Source organism: Puma concolor, chromosome D3 (assembly GCF_028749965.1).
Source record: "Puma concolor isolate L17-30 chromosome D3, mPumCon1.1.hap2, whole genome shotgun sequence".
In the NCBI taxonomy this organism is placed as follows: Eukaryota; Metazoa; Chordata; class Mammalia; order Carnivora; family Felidae; genus Puma; species Puma concolor.
Genome location: NC_141678.1, coordinates 1,093,770 through 1,109,405, shown reverse-complemented (window position 1 = coordinate 1,109,405; position 15,636 = coordinate 1,093,770). Strand labels below are relative to the sequence as shown.

At 60.8% G+C, this 15,636-nt stretch overlaps 1 protein-coding gene across 11 annotated transcripts in view; it reads left to right on the top strand.

The window, feature by feature from the left end:
• Positions 1 to 15,636, top strand: part of EP400 (E1A binding protein p400) — a 97,836-nt gene that overhangs the window by 46,806 nt on the left and 35,394 nt on the right. For 10 of the 11 annotated variants that reach the window (XM_086681376.1, XM_086681384.1, XM_086681382.1 and 7 more), the window contains 10 exons: positions 880 to 1,066; positions 2,550 to 2,716; positions 4,075 to 4,244; positions 5,011 to 5,220; positions 7,055 to 7,219; positions 8,704 to 8,859; positions 10,287 to 10,381; positions 10,840 to 11,111; positions 14,368 to 14,570; positions 14,884 to 15,053. In XM_086681376.1, coding sequence (XP_086537502.1) covers positions 880 to 1,066; positions 2,550 to 2,716; positions 4,075 to 4,244; positions 5,011 to 5,220; positions 7,055 to 7,219; positions 8,704 to 8,859; positions 10,287 to 10,381; positions 10,840 to 11,111; positions 14,368 to 14,570; positions 14,884 to 15,053 — 1,795 coding nt within the window. The remainder of the gene's footprint in view (positions 1 to 879; positions 1,067 to 2,549; positions 2,717 to 4,074; positions 4,245 to 5,010; positions 5,221 to 7,054; positions 7,220 to 8,703; positions 8,860 to 10,286; positions 10,382 to 10,839; positions 11,112 to 14,367; positions 14,571 to 14,883; positions 15,054 to 15,636) is intronic. The other variant, XM_086681385.1, reaches the window with a different exon arrangement.

Genomic DNA, 15,636 nt, shown 5'->3' with positions numbered 1-15,636 from the left:
TTGCAGACCGTGTACTGTCCCTGTCCCTGCCCGGCCGCTTTGCTGGGGCCCGTTTCTTTGTGGCCGAGAGTGGCTCGTGTGGGGTTCTGCTGACTTCCAGCACAGCCCGCCAGCTGGCCACGTTCTCCCACGGCTGCTTCGGCTATCCCTTGAGGGATATATCCTTGAGTGCCCGGTCTCGTGAGGGCGTCCCCAGAGCACCTTTTGTCTAGACTTCCCTGTCCTCGGACGCAGTAGCCCATCACCCCGATGCCCATCTGGAAGTCTGGCATCCTCCCTGCCACTCCTTGTCCCTCTGTCTTGTCGCCTCTGCTCCCGGGTCTCTGAGGACCAGCCCGTCCTCCATTCAGTCTCCACGGCTCCTTCCCACACCTCCTGGGGACACCGCGCCCTCTTCCTCACCCTGGAGGTCTCCAGCCACTGTGTTTCCCGCATGGGCCTGGCCTGGCCTGCGGTTGGCCTGTGTGTCTGCCTTCATGGCTGCAGGGCCAGGGCTGCTGTCCCACCTGGGGGGCCCTTCCTCCCCCGGGTCGGGTGCTCTCGCCCTGGTGCCTGCCCTTGCTTTACGGCACTCGTGACTATGGGGCGGAAACACGTCAACCGCTGCCCATTTAGAGTGTCATTCTCCCCTGGGAGGGGTGGCTGGGACAGCTGTGTGCCCATTCGACCCTCCCTCCTGGCGCTCTGCCTCCCGGCTGGTTTCAAGGGAACAGTAAGCGGCTCTGAGAGTCCTGACTGCCTAGAGGACAGTGGGACGTGAGTGTTCCGGGGGGACTGCTCACCCAGACCTGGCGAGGACGCGCCGGCTGTGCTCCTGCGGTCAGCAGTGTCCACGGCGCCCACACTAATGCCCGTGCTGGTGTTTCTCCCCGAGAGCAGGACACAGGAGGCGCTGAAGAGCGGGCACTTCGTGGACGTGCTGAGCATCCTGCTGAGGCTGCAGCGTATCTGCAACCACCCGGGGCTGGTGGAGCCGCGGCTCCCGGAGTCGTCCTACACGGCGGGGCCCCTGCGGTACCGCTCCGCCTCCCTCGTCCTCCAGGCACTCGACGGAGACTCCCGGAAGGTCTGTGTCGGCTTGACACCCGCAGCAGGCGCCCTGTGCGCGGCACCGGGGCTGGGAGGTTGCTTTCGGCGCGCTCGGCCCGCGCTGGGGACTCGCCTTCCCCTGACGCACGGTCTGCGCCCTGGGTCGGCCCGGGAGGGACGAGCCTGCGGCTCGACGGCTGCAAAGGAGGGGCTCCTAGCGCCCAGGAGGGGCCGTTTGCGGGGAGCTCAGGGCACCACTACGGGTGCCCGTTGGGGATGCACGCTGGCGTCTCCTAGGCGAGCGCCCGTCACGCGCCGTCTCACGCCTCGGGTGGGTCCTGTGCCCGCATGTGTGTGTTTGCGGGAACCTGGCGTTCTCCGCGTGCCCCCCACCCCACGCGCTGGCTGGGGGGCTTTGGGCTGAGTCCCCCTTGGTGGGGGGCGGGGAGGGGCGTAACCATGCCCTTCCTGTGTGCGCTGTGTGTGTGGGATCCACGGGAAGAACCTGACGCTGTGCCTGGCGTCCCAAGAGCTTGGAGTAGGTCACGTTTTACCGTTTTCTCTCTCTCGCTCAGTGAGCACTGAGGCCTGCTAGGGGCCAAGCAGTTTTCTAATCACTGAACAGCAGTGAGCAAGACGCCAGTACCCGGTCTGCTTCCATCTTTTGTGTCTGGCTCACTTCGCCGAGCGTACCGATTTCAGAGTTCATCCGTCTTGTGGCGCACGTCAGAATTTCCTTCCTGCTCGAGGCTGAATCGTATTCCCTCTGCAGGTGGAGCCCGGGCTGCTCACCTGGTCGTCCTTTAAGGGACACTTAGCTTACTTCCACGGTTTGCCCGCCGTGAGTCGTGTTACTGTGGATGCTCAAGGAGCAGCTTTGTGTGGACGCAGATTTTGTGTTTCTCGGGCACGCGTCTAGGTGTGCGGTTGTGGGGCCATGTGGCTCCTCCGCGTTAACCTTTTGAGGAGCGGCCAGGCTGTTTGCACATCCCCCCGTGTGTTTGAGGGTGCGGGGGGCTCTCCGGCACTTGCTGTCCATTCCCCTTGTCGACATCGCGATGGGCACGAGGCCGTGTTTCCTCGTTAGAGCACAGGTGAGGGGGTCTGCCCCCAGCTGGAGACTGAGGCCGTGCTCCCGCCTGTGCAACGCGTGTCTACAGGGCTCCAGACCGAGCGGTGTGGCACGCACCCACCTCCGCTTCCCCGGTGCGCATGGTTCTCTGCCCGAAGGCTCCCCGTCTCGATGAGGGCTGGCACTCACGCTGTCTGGTCTCTCTCTCTCCTCTGCTGAGTCCGTTCTGTTCCTCAGCACTGTCTCCTCCATTCCCACTGGCACTTGAGATGGTCTTAACGGCGGGGAAACTGAGGCACGCTGTGGTCCGGTGGCCCGCCTGAGCCTCAGAGTGGCTTCAGGGAGCCTCCCGGGGAGCGTGGCCGCCTGGGCCTGGCAATCCTGTTTGGGATGTGCTTGGGTTCCCATCTTTCTCCTGCCTCGTGGAGGAAAACTGTTTTTTTTCTAGGAAGCGGATCTCTCCGTATTTGATCTTATCGGTCTGGAGAATAAAATGACCCGCCACGAAGCGGAACTGCTGTGTAAGAAGAAGGTGACGCGGAAACTCATGGAGGAGCTGTTCGCCGCGCCGCTCCCGTCGGGCAGGCCAGCGGCTCTCAGACTGAAGCCCAGCAGGTGTGTGGCGTGAAGCGCTGCCTCCTCACCGAAGCCCTCGCTTGGGTCCGGGCCGGCCCCCGATCAGCCATCGGGTCGGTGATGTCCCCGCCCCCCGCTGAAGGGCCCAGCCCCATCGCCCCTCAGGATGCCTGCTGTGGGTCCACACGAGGACCCGAAGGTGGCTGGGGATGAAACAGCTATGGGATGAGGATCCTCTCACTGGGTCGCCTGCTTCTGGAAGCTGGCCTGGCATCCTTAGTGTCTGTGGGGGCAGCTTGTGCACGTGGCATGCGTGAGCAGTCCGTACCCCTGGGCAGGGCAGGGTGGTGTGGCCCTTTGCTCTCCTAAGAACAGCCTGGTGGCGGTTTAGCAGCATTGGGACGTGGGAGGGGACTGTGTGGAGAGGAGGTCGGGGCGGGAGGTCAGGCTGGATCTGCCCAGCGCGTGCTGTGGTGGCCGCTGTTTGGGACAGAGGGTGCACCGTGGGCAGTGTGTGGTCGGGGGGGGCGTGGGGGTGGGCAGAGGGCTCCGCCCCTGGCCGCGGCACAAGGACCCCTGAAGAACATCTGAGTCGATTTTGCAGGTGCCACGTGGCTGGGAGGGGCAGGACACGTTAGATGATGAAGTGGAAGCAAGTGGTTTAAGATGCGCTAAATCTAGCAAGTTGGAAATCCACGAAATCTCCTACTCGGGCGGCAGATGAGAAAGAAGCGAGAAAACAGGGAGCTTAGTGAGAAAGGGACCAGTTCTGCAAAACGGCACCTGTTCTCGTTGCCCGTGGTGCACGTGCCTCCCTGGGCACCCGGAGCCCGCCCCCCGCCGCCCCCCTCCCTTAAACACACGACGGGCCAGCAGAGCTGCCGTCCTCGGGGGCCAGCCCGGCCTCGTGGCGTGGCTTTCTGTCGGCTGCCTCCAGCTCTTACATTGCACGGGGGCGTAAGCGTCTAGGATTTGCGTCGTTGCGGTCTTCCAGGTAAAAGGGACGTAAAGAACACGTCGCGTGTGGTGGCTGTGGGAGAGGTCCCCTGTTGTGGTTTCCTCCCCATCGCCTCCAAGGCGCCCTTGCTGCTTCCACTGTGACCTGTGCTGCCTTGTCACCGGACTGTTGGAGGTGGCTCCCCCGAGCCCCTGCTCCGCTCACACTGCAAGCAGTAGCGTTGAGGCTTCTGAACGTTAGATGCACACGTTCACCGTGTCCCCCAGCCTCAGGGTAGACGGTGCCACGTTGTGTCCTGAGGGTGGCCGACGCCTCCCGCCCCTGTGCCGAACTGCTCGTTCCAGCCACACCGGGAGTGGACCCTCGCCATCTCGGGGCGGGGCAGGGGGGTGGGGCGCGGGCCCTCCGTGTCTCAGCGGCACACACACCTTCTCGCCAGGTTGTTTCAGCCAGTGCAGTACGGCCAGAAGCCCGAGGGTCGCACCGTGGCTTTCCCCAGCGTGCACCCGCCCAGGACGGCGGCCTCCGCCGCGGCCACCGCCGCTCCGCAGGGCCACGTGCGAGGACGGCCACCGATTGCTACGTTCTCTGCAAATCCGGATGCGAAAGGTAGGCCTCGTGTGCTCGTGCGCCCTCGCTGAGACCGCGGCTCTCTGTGGATGTGCTTCCTCGGCTTCCCCTGCCCCTCTGCATGGGCGGCCGTGGCTCTGGACGGGAACGGGCCGCCTGCTTCCGCTCTGCGGAGGACCTCGCGTAGCTCGCTCGTGACTTTCAGGCTTTTTGGTCTGTTGAAACTGGAGTTTCTCCCCCGCAACCCCCCCCCCCCAACCCCGAACAAGACATCGCGGTGTCAGTCAAGTCACTGTGGGCGTGCTGACGCGGATGTGCCCTGGAGAAGGCTCCCAGCCATGCGGGGAAGCGTGGGTCCAGGGTTGTGTGTGACACTTCAAGAAGGCCGCTCGTGCTTGGGGTCGCTTCCGTGGCCCGACTGTCGCCGTAAAGAAGGGGCGGGTCGGCTGGCAGGAGGCGACTGTCGGTGTTGCAGCTGTAGTCATTGGGTCCTCAGCGTCCGGCCAGGGCTCACGGCTGCACTCGTGCTGGGGGGGGGGGGGGGGGGGGGGGGGGCTCCTGCGGGACCAGCCGACCCCCGGCACCCCGTGTCCAGTGGCAGCAGACCTCGGCAACCAGCGCACAGCGGACACAAAGTTAGGGTTCTCTCACCCCGTAGGCCGCACCCCGCCCTCTCTGCAGGGAGGGTTTCTCCCTCCAGAGACGGTAGATGTTTGCTTTGCTCCTTCGAGACTCGGGTTTGAAAACACTGCGTTTCGTGAAGAACCTCTAACGGCTTTGCACAAACCAACCTTATCGATTGCAGTGGCGGCAGCCCCGTTTCAGACCTCCCAGGCCTCCGCCGGCGCGCCGAGACCGCCCGCCTCGACCTCCAGCGCAGCACCTAGCGCGGCCCATCCTGCGAAACCGCGGGCCCCGCCCCCGCCCCCGCCCCAGGCCCCCCCGCACCCGGCCGGGCAGAGCGCGCTGCCTCCGGGGCTGGTGCTCACCTCACAGGCCCAGGCGCGCCTGCCCAGTAAGTGGCCTCGCCCCTCCCGTCCCGCCGCGTCCGGTCAGCGTGTGTCAGGAGCCTTGCCGTCCCCTCTGTCTCCCTGACCCCGTGCCCGGGTGCTGCCTTTCTCGCCACGCTGTCGTTTCTGACCCTGAGTGTGCGGGGCCCGCATCCAGGGCTTGGGCCTCCCCCATCCTTTTGCCCGACCCCCCTGCCCCCCTTCCCCCCGCCCCCCCACCCCCACCGGGTGTCGGCTCTGCTCCCCACCGGGTGTCGGCTCTGCTTCCGTCCTGCGCGTGCTCTGCTGCTGTGCCGGTGGCCCCGCTCCTGCTCCGCACCGGCCAGGGGCTCGCTCCCTCGGCTGCAGGGCTCAGCCCGTGAAGCGGGTGGCACCAGAGCGACAGCACGGAGGGCACTGGTGGCGGTTGCCGAAAACCAGCCTGGTTTTTACTCTCGCTTAGTGTCACCTTGAAGCCTGGCGTGAGTTACTGCTCAGCTGAGGCATCTTGTAATGATTTGGTGATGGAAATGTCACGATGTTACTTAATTTCCTTAGAACGGTTTATCGTGATCGGTGTCGTTAACCCATTTCCAAATCTTGCACGTGTCCCTGCTCATTGTGCTGTGGGACGCGTCCTAACTGAGACAGTCGTAGGCATCATCGTTTCTCACACGCCCCGTGAGCACTTGGTGTGTGGGTGCAGCCAGTGTCGAGACCTCTCTGGGAAGCTGGGCGAGGGCACGTCGTGAGGAGACCCCCCAGTTCAGCTAGTCCCTCGTGACGAGGCCTCGTTCCGCTGCCAGCACATAGAGCGGCTGTCTTGGCGAGCTGCCTGAGGGAGGGACATTTCTGTTTGTCGGGGCCAGGTGTGCGGGGGGCCGTGCCACAGGAGCTGAGCTCGGGCAGAGTCCCCCGCCGCCCTCCTCTTTGCATGGAGCAGGGCCGGGCGTCCTGTCCACACACACTTCTCCGCGCCTCCTCCTGTCCCCCCTCTTCGCTGCTTTCCGGGGGCAGGACGTTCTCCTCCTCTTCCGCTAACTGTTCTCTGTACGGTGTCGCTAATCGTTCTGCCGTGGGCTTCCTTGGGGGCAGCGGTTAGTGTCCATCATCGACCACTGGGGGTCGGAGCCCCGTGCGCCCCGTGCCCGTTCACAGCCCGAGGGCAGCACCTCCCTGCGTTGGGTGCACAGGACTCTGTCCGAGTTACGTTTTCAGAGCTCGTGTTCTAAGCAGTGTCGAGTCTGGCATTTTTCAGTCAACGTTCTGGATCGAATCCTACAGTCTAGTTCTAATGAGCGTGAAGCTTTATACTTAACGCTACATTTGTGCGACGTATGCATGTCCTCAGATGCATTCCCCAGTCGTGCAAACGTTGTGGGTGTCCCGGAAGCTAGTTACCAGCTCTCTTACGCTTGCAGGGGCGCAGTCGTGTGCCGCTGTGGACTGAATCAGACACATCCTTCTTCACGTTTTGAAAGTTCTCTGAAGAGGTTGATGTTAGAGTTTCAAAGCGTATTACGAGTAGATTTCTGCCATATTTGACGTTTGCTGCTCTTTGGTTGGTTACGGAGAAAAGTAAAATATTTCTCAGTAGTTTCGTTCTTATATTAATATCTGATAATTTAAAATCTCTACCAGTTATAATTAAATAAGTTAACCATCAAGATCCAACGTTAATTTTAACTTCTGTTTTCTATAAAAATATTTTCTGGAAGCGTTAGAAAGCAATACATAAGAGACATTTCTGTGACACTTCAGTGAACCACAGACGGTGGGTCTAGACCACAAGCGGTCATCAGTGGAAGAGTTGCAAGTTTCCCAGAGGCTTTAATCCCCTTTTCCTCTGCGTTTCCGCAGGTGGGGAGGTGGTCAAAATAGCGCAGCTGGCGTCCCTGGCGGGACCGCAGAGCCGAGTTGCCCAGCCAGAGACCCCCGTGACGCTGCAGTTCCAAGGGAACAAGTTCACCTTGTCGCATAGCCAGCTGCGGCAGCTCACGGCCGGCCAGCCCCTGCAGCTGCAAGGTAAGGGCCAGCTGCCCGTGGTGACCGCAGACAGCTCTCCTGTCAGCCCGGGCCCCCCCTCCCGTCCCCGACTGCCGCTGGGACTCGGAGGAGCTCACGTCCGACACTGTAGACGGCCTTCGTGAGTCCTCCGTTGTGGGGTGTTCAGGGCACTGGCCGGGTAACACCAAAGCACGTGCTTGTCTGGAGTTGAGGCACGCTCTGTCGCTGATCTGGGTTTTTTTTTGGAGGGGGGATTTGTTTTTGTCATTGTTTTTTTGATAAAATACGCTCTTTGGAAATGTTCCCTTTTGCTTTGTTTTTTTTGTTTTTTTTTTACACTTATGTTACCATTTTTTAAGTAAGTTCTACGCCCAACGTGGGCCTTGAACTCACGACCCTGAGATCAAGAGTCGCATGCGCTACTGACTGAGCCAGCCAGGTGCCCCAAATAGTCCCTATTTTAAAAATCAAAATGAAAATATCTGTTACTTTCTAATTTTGGCATGAAATAAATCGTCCTGATGCCACCAAAGAACTAGCAATTTACGTAGAAGTTACCTTCTTTCATATACAGGTTTTATGGCATTGACTCCCAGACCAAAGCCCCCCAGGCCCTTGTCTGAATGGACGTGTTCCTATGGTAACTTCTCCGTGCAGAGGACGGGGGGTGTAGTCTGAGGGGCACGTGAGGATTAGCCCGAAATGACCACGTGGCAGCAGCTCAGAGTCTGAGTCCCCCTTGCCTGTGGGTCCCGGCCACAGGTGGCGCCTGCAGCGGCCTCCTGGGACGAGGTGACCCTTGTCAGCCAGGGTTGGGGCGCTCCGTATGGGCGCTGGATGGTCAGGCGCGGGTTGGCAGAGCGGAGCCTCAGGAAGCCTGCAGCAAAGACGCCGCTTGATTGGGCTTCATTTGCTCTTCCTTCGGTTTTCCGGCCAGAAGGGCAAGGCTATCTGGCAATGCCTCCAGCGTGTTGGAGCACAACGTGGGGCCGCGCCTGCAGAGTAAAAGACGTCAGAAAGAGTCACACAAAAGGCCGGGTGCGGCAAGCCCCTTAACCAGTGAGGAGAGCCGCGGCATTTGGGCCAGAAACCGTTTCTAGCGGTTTCTTCATCGCGCTTTCTGGACTGGCAAGCACCAGCGTGGGATCCGGGGGCTGGGGCTCGCCCCGTGAGTCGTGTGGGTCCTCAGGCTGGTGGGACACACCTTCGTGGGCACCTGTTGCACCGCTGCAAGTCAGGAGCCGCATAGATGCGAGGAGCGTTTTCTTGACTTTGAGCAAAAGCGACTTGGCTCCATCTGGTGTTCGTTCGTCGTAAATGAGATGTTCTCGTTGTTTCTCTAGTAACTAAACTCTGCGTTGCCTTGTTGGGAGTAAATCTGATTTTGGATTCAGTGTTTTGCTTCATTTGTTCCCCCGTGTTTGGAAGTGAGTGTGGCCGGGAGGGAGAGGCGTGCACGGCCTGCGGCTGACGCCTCCCGCCGTCCGTGTGATTGATTGCAGGCAGTGTCCTCCAGATCGTATCCGCCCCCGGCCAGTCCTACCTGCGGCCTCCAGGCCCCGTGGTGATGCAGACCATGTCTCAGGCGGGCGCCCTCAACGCCCTGGGAAGCAAGCCCCCGGCGGGCGGCCCGGGCCCTGCACCCGTGACACCGCCAGGTAGGGTGCTCAGAGCGGGAAGACTTGGCTTCTGGAGCTTCTTTCTGTGCGACTGTGCTTGCAAGGTAACCGGAAGGTGTCTGGGGTTTCCGCCTGTGGCGCCTCCGAGCCCGAGTCCGCTGGTGAGCGTCTCCGGTTTCCACAGACAGGCCGCCAGCAGCCTGGGTTGTTTTCCTGCTCTTTCCCCGCACAGCTGTCTGTCGAGTATGACCAGTCTCCACTCAACCTCAGATTTTTTCTTTCTGTTCTAACGAGAGGCTTGGAATCATGAGAAATTTTGCCTGTCAACATCACAAGTACGTTTAGTGAACGTGCTTGAATTTCCCCTGGGACCGGTGATGGACCAGGATTCAGGCCCTTCTCTGCCTGGCCTGTCCTTGGCCTGCTTCCCCCCAGGGTCCTGCTGTCCTGGACATACTCATCTTCCTGTGGTCTGAGGCGGCCGAGCAGGCAGTCCGGCAGGGACCCCTCCCAACCCATGGCCCTTGTCCCCTGCTCAGCCCCGGTCTCTGTGTTGTCTGTGCCGAGACTGGGTGGGGCCTCTGTCCCTGCTCCCTGTCAGGCCCCGTAGTGGGGTCTGGAGGAGACCGCGGGGCTGGTGGCATTTGCGCATCCCCGCCGCGGCAGGTGCCCCCACCTGTGTCTGGTGCTGTTTCCCAGGCCTCCCTCGCCTTCCAGAACTCGCTCCTGTCCCCTGTCCCCACAGGGCAGTCGCCCCCACCACACTCTTGTGCCCAGTGCCTGCCCTTGCCCCATCCCCTGAAGTGGCGTTTTTTTGGTTTTTTTTTTAGTTTTTTTTTTAAGGTTTTATTTGAGAGAGAGGGAAACAGCGTAAGTAGGGGGGGAGGGGCAGAGAGAGAGGGAGGCACAGAATCCAAAGCAGGTTCCAGGCTCCGAGCTGTCAGCACAGAGCCCAATGTGGGGCTTGAACCCGAGAACCGTGAGGTCATGACCCGAGCCAAAGTCAGACACTTAACCGACTGAGCCACCCAGGCGCCCCAAGGTGGCTGTCTTATCCCAGGTCTCTGTCAGTCTTCAGTGCCCCCCCGTGCAAAGTCCCTGTCAGGATGTGCCACGTGGCCTGGCTGACGGGGGCGGGCTGGTGGGGCGCAGATCCATCCAGCCTCAGTTTGGAGAGACAGGGTGGTGCTGGCTCCCTGCCGGGGGGCATGCAGGTGAACAGAGTCCCAGGGGACGCGTGCATCGTCACAGTGAGGATGACCACGGGTCTCCAGTGTGGGTGCCGCCTCTGGACACCCTGGGGGCTCTCCACACCATGCCGTTCAGCTCAGACGGGGACCAGAGAGTGGGGGCTTTGCTGACAGCCCCAGAGGATGTGACACACTGCATAGAGCGAGCTGCTGGGGGAGGGGGTCCGCAGAGCCACCGGGAGCTCTGTTTTCCGACCCGTCCCTCTTGCTTTGCAGTTGGTGCGCCTGGGCGAGTGGCAGTCAACCCCCTGGCCACAGGAGAACCTGGCATGGCCTCAAAAGCGGCCTCCCCCGTCGGAGGGCCGGCCCAGGTACGGCGGGGCAGCTGGCGCCCGTGCTACGTGGCTGCCTGCGGGCCCCTCTTCGCGCGGAAGTCATTTCTCAGAAGCTACTTGGGGGGTGGGGGGGAGGCATGGTTTTTAACAGTGTCATCGGTATACGTGCCTTCGAAAGCACATCGTCTCTCAATTTCAGAACTTGATTTTATAAATACGTTTCGTAACAGATGAAACTGGGTCTTGTGATTCCAGAAATCACATTTCACGTTTTTCACGCTCCTCTGTCCGTCTTCTGGGCGTCAGAAATGCTCACCACGTTGGAGGAGAAGTGCACCCATCGGTTCTGCCTCCTTGCTGTTGCTTTTTGCCGCAGGATGGGCCGTGGGCGTCTCCGAGGACTGGCGTGCGGGAGGGACGCCGCAGGGCTTGGTGAGACCAGGCACCGGGCTTGCTGCTCTTCAGTGGCCGTTTTCGCCCTGTTTCCCATAAAGGAGGAGAAGACCAGACTTCTGAAGGAGCGACTGGACCAGATCTACTTGGTCAACGAGCGACGCTGCTCTCGAGCTCCCGTCTACGGCAGAGATCTGTTGCGGATTTGTTCTGTGGTCGGCGGAGAACAGGCACCTTGGCTCAGGGCTTCTGACAGCGGTCACCAGAAAGGGGTCGGGCCGGCCGGTGGTCACTCCTCACCCTCAAGCGGTCAGAGGGACCTGGTTTTGACACTGACCCAACGGCAAGCCTGCCTGCAGGATGTCATCGACAGGTGGGGCGACCTCTGTGTATGCTTGCAGTCTGCTCCCCGAGACGGGCTTCCCAAGTGCCCCCAGCGGAGCGTGTCTGCCCCCCCCCCCCCCCCCCCGCCTCCCCACTTCGTGGCTGTTGGTTTCTCCACGAACTGTCCCTCGGAAAGTCTGTTGAGAAATCGTTTCCGGGGTCTCTGGCTCCGGCATCAGTCTGTCTCTTCACCTTATGGGAAGGTGTGTGTCCTCGGGGTGCTCTCTTCTCCCTTGGGTTCCAAGCCTGTCCCCAGGGCAGCGTCCGGGTCGACGTGGGCTGGCCTGGGTGCAGAGCCACAGCACCGACCACAGCCTGGCCATGGGGGGACTGTCCACTGTGGCAGTGAGGAGTTACATTTTACTCAAAAGCCATGTGGAAAATGTAACGTCGCTTGACAGGAAGTGTGTGTTTGAGATCGAAACTCAGAAAAGAGCTATAGAAGAGAAAACAATCACCCAGATGCTGTGTGCACGGCCCCCTGGCCCCAGCCCGCAACTCTGCTTCCTCCGCCCCATCTCCGCTTCCTCCGCAGCCAGCAGGGGGGCTTGGCCCATTTGCGCTCCATCCCCTGCTTTGAGTGCATGTCCGGTCCCACCCGGGCGCGAGTCTTCTCTCCCTCCCGCTCTGTCTGTGGGGCCGGGCGCAGGCCTCATGGTCACCGCGTGTTTCCAGCGGGGACGCGGTGACCTCCAGCAGCCTGGCTCGGGTGAGCCGTGCGGTCTCACCGCCCTGAAACCCCCTGTGCTCTGCCTGTCCGCCCCTCCCCTCAGAGCCCGCCGGCCCCTTGGCTGCCCCGCCCTGCGTCCAGCAGCGGTGAGCGACCGCCCCACTGCCCCCGTCCTCGTCACACTTCCGTGGCCGGCGTAGTGGGCTCGGGTCGCTCTGACGGGCGTGCGGTGGCGTCTCACGGGGGCCGTAATCTGCGCTTCCCTGAGGACGTGGGACACGGAGCCTCTCTTCGTGGCTTTTTGCCGCGTTCTGCGGAGAGGTGTCCGTTGAGGTCTTTGCCCCATCTGGTAAACGGGTTGCTCATCTTCTCGTTGTGTTTTAAGAGTTGTGTGTGTGTTAGGACCGCAGTCCTTCATCAGCCGTGTCTCTCACGGACATCTTGTCTACGGCTCGTCTCCTCGTGACACTGGCTTTCGCAGGGCAGACTGTTTGGTTTTAGCGGAGCCCAGCTGTGTCTCCTCTCGTGGTCATGCCTTTGGTGTTGGACCTGCAAAGTCCTGGCCAGCCCCGGTCACCCGGGCTCCCCCTGCATCGTTCTGCAGGGGTGTCCCTGTTTGCGTCTCCTATTTACATCTACAGTCGGAGCTGAGCGAGTGCCAGTGAAGGGACTGGGTCTGTGTCTAGATTCAGTCTTCCCCAACCCGCACACCTGCAGTCCTGTGTTGTGGAAAGTCTTAAGATGCACATGAGCTAAAGAACGCAGCGAGCCCCGTGCTCCCAGAGCCCGTCCTCGGCAGCTGTCAGCGTCTGCCCAGTCTCGAGTCACCTGTCTGCTGCCCCGGAGCAAGGCCGTCCTGAGACAGGTTCCAGACAAACATGATTTTGTCGCGCTCTGAAAGCAACACGGTCGCCTGATCACAGCTAAAAAAGGAGCCGTTCCTGATGTTATTAAGTGCGTATTGAGCCTTCTCATTTTTGGTTGTCTCCTAAGTCCTGTCTGTGTAGTTCAAGTCCGAATCTTGGCAGGGAGGTGCTCAGCGGTCAACAACTCTCTCTCTCTCGAGTGTCTTCCTTTTTTTTTTTTTTAAATTTTTTGTTTAACGTTTATTCATTTTTGAGAGACAGAGACAGAGCATGAGTCGGGGAGGGGCAGAGGGAGAGGGAGACACAGAATCCTAAGAAGGCTCCGGGCTCCGAGCTGTCAGCACAGAGCCCGACGCGGGCTCAAACTCACAAACTGCGAGATCGTGACCTGGGCCGAAGTCGGACACTCAACCGAATGAGCCACCCAGGTGCCCCTGTCGTGTGTCTTCTGATCGGGTTCTGCCGCTTCCTCTTCTTTTTCCCCCTGCCGTGGACTGTTGGTTGAGGAGACCTGGGGGTTTGCCCTGTAGGACTTTGCACAGTCTGTATTTGGCGATGGTTCCTCGGGGTGTAACTGGACGTGTTACTTTGTTCTCTGTCTCGTCTGTAAATTGCTTGATCCAGAGGCTTGATCAAGCATCCGTGGGTTGTTGCTTTGGGGTTTTTGTTTGTGAGAACGGGGGTGACCGTGAGTCCCGTTAGGAAACACGGGGTGTGCGATGCGTGTGTTTGCACACGGCTGTTGCTTGTTCCAGCAGCTTTGTCGCGAGAAGGTCTTTGCTCCATTGGGAGTGCTCAGGGGACTGTACTGGCCTCTCTGGAGGTTCCATCCTGTACTCAGCACCGTGGTGGCATCCTCTCCATCCCTGTGGCTTTGCAGTGAGACTTGGTGTTGGGAGGCGTCCCTCCTCCAGCTTTGTTCTTGTTTGGTGTCGTGCGGGCTCTTCTGGTCGCTGCGTGCCCACGCTGACCTGGGGCCCACGGTGCGGGCTGTCTGCAGACTGGCTGGCTGAGGTTTGCTTTGGGATCGCGCTGAGCCTTTAGGTCAGGAGCAGACGTGCTTGTCCTGTGGGCTCTTCCGACCGATGAACATGGAATTGCTTTCCGTTGTTTTAGGTCTTTGATTTTGTCCATCAGGGTTTTGTTGATGGATGGCATTTTTGTTTACACACACTTGGTGGCAAGTCCGGGACATTCATCTGGAGCTGCCCTCCCGGTGCGGGTGGCCTCCGGAAGCTGGAGGGGTGGCACATGGCTGCTCTCTGCAGGGCCCTCTTCCTGCTGCGTCTGGCTTCCCTCCTGGTGGCACGGTGGCTCTATGGGCTCTGGGGGTCCCATCCCCTCCCCCAGCCATCCAGGAGACATGGCACCTGCGTCCCCAGATGGACACGTGCACTTCATAGAGAATGGGCCGTCCCTGTTCCTGCTCCTGCGACCTCGGGGTGCCCTGCACTGCTTGTTTCTGTCCTGGGGGCCCTCATTGGCCGGCACTGGAGGGACCCACTCCCATGGTTGCTGTGACGGGTGGTGTGGGCCAGCAGCCATGTCACCCCCATGGGGACTACAGTTAGGCACTCTGGCTTCTCTGGCAACTCACTCTTAGAAGGTTCTGCCCACTTCCTTCTTGAGCCTTTGCTTCCTGAGACAGGTGCTGCCCGGTAGGGACGCTGTGGGCACCACGTGTGATGCGTGTACTTTCTGCTTCTCAGGGTGGTGTGTGTGATCCCTCCGGTGGTGGCCGCGCCCCCCTCCTTGTGGGTGGCGAGGCCGCCGTCCCTCTACAGCCACAGGATGAGGGTCCTGAGGCACTGCCTGCGAGAGCACACGGCTCCCTACGCACAGCAGCTGCAGCGCATGACGGCCCTGCGCTCCCTGCGGTTTCCCGAGCTGAGATTGGTGCAGTTTGACTCAGGTACGAGAAGGCTCCCTTTTGCTCTGCTCCTTGGTTTCGGTTTCGGTTGCGTTTATTTTAAGAGCGTGTGTGAGCGAGTGGGGGAGGGCGGTGAGGGTGGGTGGGGGGAGGAGAGAGAGTCTCCAGCAGGCTCCACAGGCAGTGCAGAGCCCAGCGCAGGGCTCGATCTCACCAGCTTGAGATCGTAACCTGAGTGGAGATCGAGAGTCGGACGCTCCTCCGACGGAGCTGCTGAGGCGCCCCAGCTCTGTTCGTGAGGTGGGGTTCCCTTGCCCTGGGTCGTGAGAGACTCTTGATGGCGTTAATTTCACAGGCAAGCTGGAAGCTTTAGCCATCTTACTTCAGAAGTTGAAATCCGAAGGACGTCGAGTGCTGATCTTGTCGCAGATGGTTCTCATGTTGGACATTTTGGAAATGTTCTTGAACTTCCATTATCTCACCTACATCAGAATCGATGAAAACGCCAACAGTGAGCAGCGGCAGGTAAGGAAGAAAAGATCTTCTCTGTTATAGCTTATGCTTCAGCGTCGTTAACCAGTTTCGCCAGTCTCCGCCCTGGTTTCTCAGAGCCGTGGCGGCCCTTTAGTAGGTCTTTAGCACGTACACGCCGTTACTGGACGTGTGCGGCCCGCTGGCTGTCTCAGTGTCAGGACAGGCGGCCTGCGGTCACGAGGAGCGGGTTGGTGGGCTCCAGGAAGCAGCGGGGCGTGGAGGTGCGGGCGCGGTCCCGACGCGGCGCACCCAGCGAGTGCCGTCTCGCGCGGCGTGCCCCTCCGTTACTCGCCGGGTCGGCTAAGCGTGTGTTGCTACAGCGGGCGCAGTGAGACAGACGTGCTCGTGCGCTCCCGGCGGGCGTGAGGCCGCGCGGCTCTGTAGGAGACGGGTCGACAGTGTGGGCGTGCGCCTGCCCGGGTAATTCCGGGTGGAGGGCTCAGCCCTTCAGCGCCTCACTCCCCTCCAGAGCGACACGCGCGTCCAGCCGTGCGATGGGTCGGCAGGTCGCGTGTGTGCCGTGGTGCTTGGTGGTGTCGTGAGCACGCGCTGTCCCCCGTGGGCTGGATGACCA